An 8,774-nucleotide genomic window follows, 5' to 3' on the forward strand; every position below is an offset into this window, starting at 1 on the left:
ACCACTTTTGGTGTCTTTTTACACCAGGCCATCATCTCACATGGACGAGCTGCTTATTTTTCTGATCATTCTCCGAGGTAATTTTTTTAAACTTATTGAGTTATTGATGTTTTTGTTTTGAGCGGTAGTCTGCATCCAGTGTACTGGAAAAACAACCTTTAACCACTCATCTCACTTCTTGCTTTTGCAATTGTTTTGTTTTTCAAATAGTAGCATCCTGCAGTCATGATTGGATCTCTGGATCAGTGTTGGAGGCAACAGTCAGACCAGGGGACAACATCACTCTCTACTGTGACTGCAAATTATCAAGTGGAGTATACATAGTGTGGTACAGGAACTGCTCTCATGAGAACCAGCCTTCTCTTGTCCTTAAAGTAACCCTTGAATCGAGGACTATCGTTGATGCGGCACGATTGATGAACCCCCTTCCTCGTTTCCACTATGTGAGGAACTATTCCTCTAACTCCTACGACTTGCTGATCATAAACACCACTGACTCTGATGAAGGCTTCTACTACTGCGGAACTGGACGTAATAAGGTGGAGGGTAACACAACAATTACTTCCAGACCTGTTTACAGATATGGCAACATAACAACAAAGATCCTATTCAGTAAGTACTCCGATCTGACTTCCTTTTGTGTCGTACTTGAGTGAGAGCAGATAGTAAAGGTGATGCAGCACTAGTTCACTGTTACCGAATAGAAGTCAAGCAACAGAAAACCTAACTAACCCCTAACTCTAACAGAAATATCTTATGATAAACATGCTTTTATGTCTGGGAATATCTAGGTTTCTTGGTTACTGGAGTAGAGGAAAAGCTAATACCTATGTGACTATGTAGAAAGCAACAATGTGTTTGAAAAGTTGATCAACTCTTTTCTCTTTGTCAGTTTGTCTGTGAAAATAAATATATATATATTTATCTAGCAGTTCATCAAGTCATCCCTGCAAACAGTGTTTAAGAATGAATAGTGGTAAACAAAGGTATGTTGGATGGGGGGGGGTGTACTTCTTCCAAGAAGTAACAACATAATACAGAGAAGCAAGAACTTTCCGTCACACACATTCTGTCACACTTCATCAAGCCACAGGAAACCCACATAGCGTATTAGCAACTGATACAGGCGGACTAGAGTTGCAGAGCACACTACTCTGTGACAAAAATACAGATGAAAACACTGATGCAGGATGCCAACATGACCTATATGAAGAAGGTATTGTCTCCCTACAGCTGGAGCAAGACAAGGCCCCCCTCAGGCCCATCATCAACAGCATCAGCTCAGTCACATGCAACAGAAGAAAACACCTTTTACATTAGGTTGGCAACACTGCACCCCACATCCAAAATGTCCAAGGGCTTTGTCATAAGACACAGATGAAACAGTGGTATGTTACAATTCCACCTGTCTTTCTATATGTGTACCAAACACTGGGAACTGTAAGGAAACAGAATAACAACCGAGACAACAGAACCAACCTCAGCCCAGATCAGGTATGTGCCCGCCTTCAGGTCAAAGTACGCATTAAAATGCATAGTAAACATTAAAAATATGGTATGTGATAGCACGGTTAAATTAAAGAACATCTTAAGGCTACAAAATAGACTGCATTTGATGACAACTTCTACACAAGGAACAACATCAGCAACAACCTTTTGTTTAAAACAAATAGACAGGCAGTCTCTGCAGTCTATGCATACAAGTGATTCTGTTTTCAATTATCAACATACAACTGCCTTCATCAGAGTGGCCGCAGAAGAAATAACCAGAAAAGTGACAAAACTCAGACAATTAGACAAATCGATCACCTGAAACTTCTCTTAGAATCAATGATGAATTAACTCATCTCTATATAACCATATAAACTCTATAAACAGATTCTGCATTCACATGAAACGGGGCAGGATTTTGTTATCGGAAGGCTTCTTGTTTTGATTGGTAGTAAATGTAGTATAAAACAAATCATGCTTAATACTACAAATGAAAGCTTACCTAAGTAAAAGTATGCAAGTATATAATCAAGATAATGTACTACAGTATAAAGGCAAGTGGTATAGTATAGTAGGTAGTTTATAAAAGTAAAACTAGCGACTCACTTTGCAGCTAAATGGGTTCTTAAGTTAATAATATTATTAGTGATGCAGTAACATGCTAAATGCAATTTAATGTTTAAACTGGCTGCAATAGAGCTAATTTTATTCATTATTATCTTCATCCACTATTAAACTGTGATCTCTAGGCTTTAGCTTTCAGTGCTGAATGTTTGACATCCTGGAAAAGTCCTTCAAACACATATCGTAGACTCTTCTGTCTGCTTCTCTCTGAAGTTGCTTTTTGGATTTTGAATGACTTTGGTGATCAGATGATTAATCCTCTAATTCCACCATCAGGTTCCAAATCATGGTTTTGCAAGAAATTACAAGTTTTGTATTATGTGGTTTTGGGACGGCTGTGGCACATGAGGTAGAGCGCTTGACCCGCAACCACAAGTTTGGTGGTTTAAACCCCTCTACAAGCAACATGCCAAGGTGTCCTTGAGCAAGACACCTAACCCCAAATTGCTCCCTGGGCACTTCATTGCAGCCCACTGCTCCTCTGTGATGGGTCAAATATAGATAATTGTAATTTCCCCATTGTCAGACTAATAAAGGCTTAATTATTATTATTATTATTATTATTATTTTAGCTTCAGCATTTTCATATCATATAACAAAAAAAATATATAGATTACTTTTTATAAATATTAATTTGATTTGATTGAATAATATAATTATTAATAAAATATAGGGTAATATAAAAGAATATAAACAGTCCAACAACGTAACAGTTTTACTGAGGGTGTCACTCTACACTGTACAAACAGGAAATTTACCCCATAAATGACAAATTTGAGCGTTGTAAACTTCTGTTACATATGCATCAAAATATCTATGCATTAAAAATGGTCTATATGACCATTTGTTGGAATTGGAAGTTTCTGCCCACTGTACACCGTCTACTTCTCTTCCTTATTCATCAGAGCCTCCAGGTCTATAATAACCATCAGAATACTGCAAGTCCTACAAAGGCACTACTGCAAGTATTACATGGCTGGAATCTACCATGTAATGGCAACACCTCAGTTAGATGCTGGGGCGTAGTGTGGTTTATCTTATTGTGTCTGTTATTTAGTGATCACTTATGGGAAACATAAAAGCCCAGACTGCTACATGACTTTACACCAATAGAAAACAACCACGGAAGAAAACGTTCCACTTGACTGGCCAATCACATCGTATACTTCCTTTGACAAAAGAAAGTTCTGCGTCGCTGTCTTCTAAATCTCACTCTCATCTCTCATCATCGCACATGGAGAAGCTGTACATTTTTCTGGTCGCTCTCTTAGGTAATTCTTCTAAATACGATTGTTAAGTTCCAAGATGAGAATAATTCATATGCATTCTCACTGTTGTTGTGTTGAGCAGGAAACTGCACCTGTTGTAATGTGAACACTGCGCACATTTCAATCTGCTTCTACTATTGTGTTTGTATTCCAGGAGTTGCATCCCACGGTCATGATTTGATTTCTGGATCAGTGTTGGAGAAAACGGTCAGACCAGGAGAAAACATCACTCTCTACTGCGACTGTACATTATCAATGGGAGTATACATAGTGTGGTACAGGAACTGTTCTCATGAGAACCAGCCTTCTCTTGTCCTTAGATCAAGACCATTACCAGAATCCGACGACTTCACTCACGATAGGTTTCAACTGAAACTTCCTCCTCGTTTTCATTTGGTGAGAAACTATTCTTCTGAATCCTATGACCTGCTGATCCTGAACATCACTGATTCTGATGAGGGCTTCTACTACTGTGGAACTGAACAGACAACAGTGGAGAATGAAGGATACATTCAACACAAAATGGATTACAGATATGGCAACGTCACCACAAGGATCCTATTCAGTGAGTATGCTGGCCTTTTGGACTTCTCTTTTTATATTAATCTTTAGTATGCAGTAAATGTAACAACTTCACTAGATAGTACAATAATGTGTGACCATGATGTTAAGTCCAAAAAACTAAATTGCTCAAACTGTATGAGCAAAAGGGCCATATTTTTTATTAACATGTTGTTAAATTGAATCCAGAGATATACAGTCATTATTCTTAAATTATGTATGATTCATTCCAATTCCAAAGAGACCTCTTGGGTTTTATATGGGTTGTTTTTAAAGTGCAATATTTTCCACTATGATATTTTTATGCATCTTCAGTTTTTGGAAAAACAATGCATTTGAGCTGCACTTCAATAGTTAATCTACATACCAGGAAAACTATAGAACTATCTTTTGCTACTGATGTGTTTTGTTTTTTTAAACCTCATGAGTCCAAAGCATGCATGGCTGCACAAAATGCATTTAAGTGGAAAGGTCTTGTAAACATGCACAGAGAGAGACAGAGAGAGAGAGAGAGAGAGAGAGAGAGATAGAGAGAGAGCAAAATTACACAAGTAACATAATCGCTGCAACAAGCCTAAACTTAGAATTAAATATTCCGTCGTCATCAACCGACACAACCAATCACCAGACAAATGAGCCTTCAGGGCAATCAGTGAAGAGCTCGAGCCCTATACTGAGGGCCACAACGCAGTGCACAGACAACTTTTTAGAAATATCCATCATCAATCTTATTACAACAACTTTAACAATATGGCAATTGTGCAGACCAGCAGCAGAAAAGCTTCCACTCACCAAAGCTGAGGGCTCACTTGAGAAGACAGGCCGTGAGGCGGTTTCTTCTGGGCAAACTTAAGACAAACTTTATCCTCTTCAAAAGTTCCTTCTGACTGGCTATTATTTCTAGCAGTGGTGCTGTCCTCTCTGTTGTTTTGGTGGATGGATGTTAACTGTGACAGGGACGTCTCACCAGTATGAAGCTCAGTGTGCACGGTGCAGACTTCAACTTAGCAAAGTGTACCTGTCCAAGTAAGCCGAGTTTCACAGCATTAGCTATCCACATGACTCTCACTGCTCTCACTTATTACTATCCTCTCATTAAGATGTTTAATATCTTTCTAACCCGTCTTCAACTATCTCCACCAATAAGCAGACATTGACAACAGAAGAACCTTCTTTCGTATGTTAATGGTAACCGTTAGCAACTTTTTCTTCGAAAGCAGCTCCACCTAAAACCCGAGCTTAACTTTACAAGCAATTTGAGCACAATATAAATTGACTGGTGGGCACTGAGGCGCTTTAATGACATTATTTACTCCAGTTTAAGGGTTCAAGTCTGTCCTCTTGAAGTAGGTTATGTAGCTAGCTAATCCACTTCGTTCATGTTCTCTATGGTGCCCTGGCGTTCGCCGAGGGAAGTGACCGCAAATTAGCGTTCGCGCCCGACAGATCAGCCAATCAAATCTGAAACATGACTTGACACTGCAGTGGGGCTACGGGGTTTCCCTGAACACACCCATGGGCCACGGCAACGGGTATGGTCAACAAGTTCATGTGATTGAACACTCTGAGCATGCATGTTATTATTTTTCCAAGTACAATCTATCGCGCAACCTATGCGCACAATTAACATTGCGTTGTGAGAGAGGAAATGGCCCCACAGGCCACCGTATGTCTATTACGGACACAAATTGCAGTCTGAAGCACTATTAAACATGAATTAAAATCTTTGCACTAATTGTATTCATAAACAATGAATTATAGCAAAAAGGGGGCTACGCTTTGATAATTAATAATATAAAAAAAAATGTACACTCAGTTTTTTTAAGTGAATTTCTGGCATAACCCCAACTGCCCCTATTGACCAGTCAACACTGTTGCACATATTGTTAAATGTTTTACCACATATGTTTGTGTTCCAGATTCCAGCCCTCACCTCAGTGTGGCTGACCCAAGCCCTGTGTTTGCTGAGCCCTGGATGGTGTTCACTATAGCCTTCACTATTCTCTCCTCCGTCATCTCCTTTATTTTGGTTTATCACTTCTGTCAGGAAACAGGTGTAGTTTCACAGTTGTTGTCCCAAATTTTGTTTCAAAGTAAATGATGTTAAATCAATAATTTAAACATGTAGGCAAGCTGTTATTATATCACTTTATTTGCAAGGAAGCAGTAGCTATGCTGTAATCATGTTGTATTCATTTTCACAGACAAAGAATCTCAAGTTCTCCAGGAAAGACCAGACACCAGGGGACAAACGAGACGGGATCAGGTAATGAACAGTGAGAATAAGAAACTTTAATGAGTCTATGTTAAGTACATTAGGTGCTACTCAGCATCTCACACATTTAGCAGCCATCTCTTCTTTGCAGTTGTCTTAACGTGTCACAGTCACACATCTTTTGATATGACAGCACAACAGGTGAACATAATACTTCTTAATAACAAATGTCAAATTGTCTCTCAGGATGAAGATGCGTGTTTCACACGAGTTGTGTTCCGGGCTAAGGATGGACAAACACGCCAATAGGCAGAGGGTGGACGGCACAAGCACGCCTGCTTTACTCAAGCAGAAAACCAAATGAAGTGAAATGATTTCCACTTCCTCTTGTTTGTTGTCCTGTGGTTTAAGAAACGCCTCAAGCAAGTGGGTGCAGGCTTTTGGGCCAATCTGTTATCAGGCTTATAATCAACCAGACAGCAATGGTCTCTTTTTTTTTCAAACTTACATATAGATACATTTTTAGAAACTGTTTAAAATGTACTTTTCTAACTTTGTCGCATGTTAAGCTAAAGCATTGTACCTTGCTTTTATTACTGATTAGTTAAAATGAAATATAAGAAATAGCTGTACTATTTTACATGTAGAAAATGTAATGAGTTTCATACTTTTACACTTGCTTAATTCTTGTTTACAAATTGTGCGCTAATAAAAACAAAATATTAACAGAGTCAGTAAAAGGCTACCTCCTTAATATAAATTTACATTAATTAATGCATGTGACATTTCACTACATAATGTGATTGCTGATTAAAACAATATGTAGTCCATGTGATTAGTAAAGCTTGGCAGGAAATGAAGAGCTTCGTTCTAAAATCACATCACGTGTGTTTACTGGGGAAAATGTAGCCTATTCCTAGCCACTCTCCTGACCTCTAGTGGCCCTTCAATAGAGGTTCGGCCCTGAGATGTCACCCAACAGTTCAAACTGCATTATATGTTGTCATGTTCATAAATTCACTTTTGCTGTTAGAAGTTCAATTTTCAAATTTTCTGTCAGTCATTTTGCTAACTGTGGTAAGTGTGTTATTTGTTTGCAATTTGGAGTATCTTCTTTCTTTTTTTTAAGAAAGAAAAATTCATACTATTCATACTTCATACTTTATTCATTTTTAAGCTGCATTTTAACTTGCTACATTCCCTTCACAAAGGTTTGAAAGAATTTACATGCTGGCAATGTTTAGATTCCTTAATGTTGAATCATGCACAATATTTCCTAATTTCATTTCCTCTGTTGTCACTTGTTAAATCATTAGATAACAACAGCCTTTGAAATCTTACATTCATATTACAATTCAGTGCTTGTCCTTGTCTAAGACAAAGGACACGATTTTATTCATATATTTCTTTCAATTGAAATAACAAAAAATAATGACATGAAAAAAGTATAACCATGAGCAATTTTCAAATCAATTAAAATCTATTTCTGAATTATTTGAATTCCAATAAACTACTCAAGGTACTGACTTTATGCCTGTAAACAATAAAAGAACCATAAAACAAATCAACTATTAAAAAAAATAATATTTAGCAAGCAAACTGTTGATCAACATTGGCAAATCAATGCTGAACATTTGAATAGAACTTGGCTTGTCCCAGAGGATCCACAGGATCAGGACAGATGCTTTTTTTAAATGGGTCAGTATTGGCTATGTTAAGGTTGACCCATTTCCAAGCTCAGAAAATTAAGAAAAAGCAGTCTGCAGTTTACATTATGATGAGTATGTGCATCAGGAAACAATGTGATCAAAAAATGTATTTTTGTGTCTAATTCAGAAACTCTTTAGCAGGTTATCCTTTAAAAGTGTTGGCTTTTTAACTTTTTCCTTTTCTGGCGAGATAAAAAGGCTGTCTAAACCCTAACTAAAGCTTCCTGCCACAACAGATCCACCAAGACACACTCTTTTTCGATAAATAAGCAAATGCATCAGACAATCTGATACAAAATCTGATATGAAAGCATTAAGATTTTTTTTTTCAATTTTGTTATAAAATGAACTATTTGCTGGAGGCTATATATTCCTAGTGCAGACCTATTCAGCTGTCAAATATTTAGGGCATTCAAAACTTGGTAACGAACCCTAAATAAATCCTGAGTAACAATAAATAGTCAAGAGTAAATAAGCAACAATAAAATATGGAGTTAAGAAAAATCGTATTATTTATTAAGAGTCAAAACCTGAAAACTTAACTTATCTGCTGTATGTGCGGTTTCGTTAATATGATGTTAAAACATCCCACAACTGTGCTCAGATTCTGATTGAAATGCTTCTAAATCCTGATCGATGCATAAGATACGTTTTTACAACTTAACTTCAAACCAGTGAGAAGAACACAGAGAAAACACAAACAACACAGAATTCTCTCAATTGAAATAATCAAAACTGTTGCTGTCTTCAAATGTCTTAATTGGAGGTTTATGTTAAATTCAAGCATTGCCTCTGTTAAACAAAAGAACAGTGCAATGTCATACTCTATACGCCATAGGCCAACCATACGCAAAGCCTCAAAAAATCTTCATCTAAAATAATATATGGTATCAACTATATGTCTAC

General features: G+C 37.3%; 1 protein-coding gene across 1 annotated transcript; it reads left to right on the forward strand.

Annotated features, from left to right (window-relative positions):
• LOC129096391 (uncharacterized) lies at nucleotides 1-7,002 on the forward strand. The gene is made up of 5 exons (XM_054605166.1): nucleotides 1-77; nucleotides 211-612; nucleotides 5,864-5,998; nucleotides 6,149-6,210; nucleotides 6,406-7,002. The coding sequence occupies exons 1-5, from the start codon at nucleotides 41-43 to the stop codon at nucleotides 6,466-6,468; spliced, it is 699 nt and encodes a 232-aa protein (XP_054461141.1). The 5' UTR covers nucleotides 1-40; the 3' UTR covers nucleotides 6,469-7,002.
• The last annotated feature ends 1,772 nt before the right edge of the window (nucleotides 7,003-8,774 follow it).

Source organism: Anoplopoma fimbria, chromosome 9 (assembly GCF_027596085.1).
Source record: "Anoplopoma fimbria isolate UVic2021 breed Golden Eagle Sablefish chromosome 9, Afim_UVic_2022, whole genome shotgun sequence".
In the NCBI taxonomy this organism is placed as follows: Eukaryota; Metazoa; Chordata; class Actinopteri; order Perciformes; family Anoplopomatidae; genus Anoplopoma; species Anoplopoma fimbria.

Coding starts and splice junctions, on each gene's coding strand:
- LOC129096391 (XM_054605166.1), top strand. CDS start 41: ATGGACGAGCTGCTTATTTTTCTGATCATTCTCCGAG. Junction 78..210: donor TTTTCTGATCATTCTCCGAG/GTAATTTTTTTA, acceptor TTTTTCAAATAG/TAGCATCCTGCAGTCATGAT. Junction 5,999..6,148: donor TCACTTCTGTCAGGAAACAG/GTGTAGTTTCAC, acceptor TCATTTTCACAG/ACAAAGAATCTCAAGTTCTC.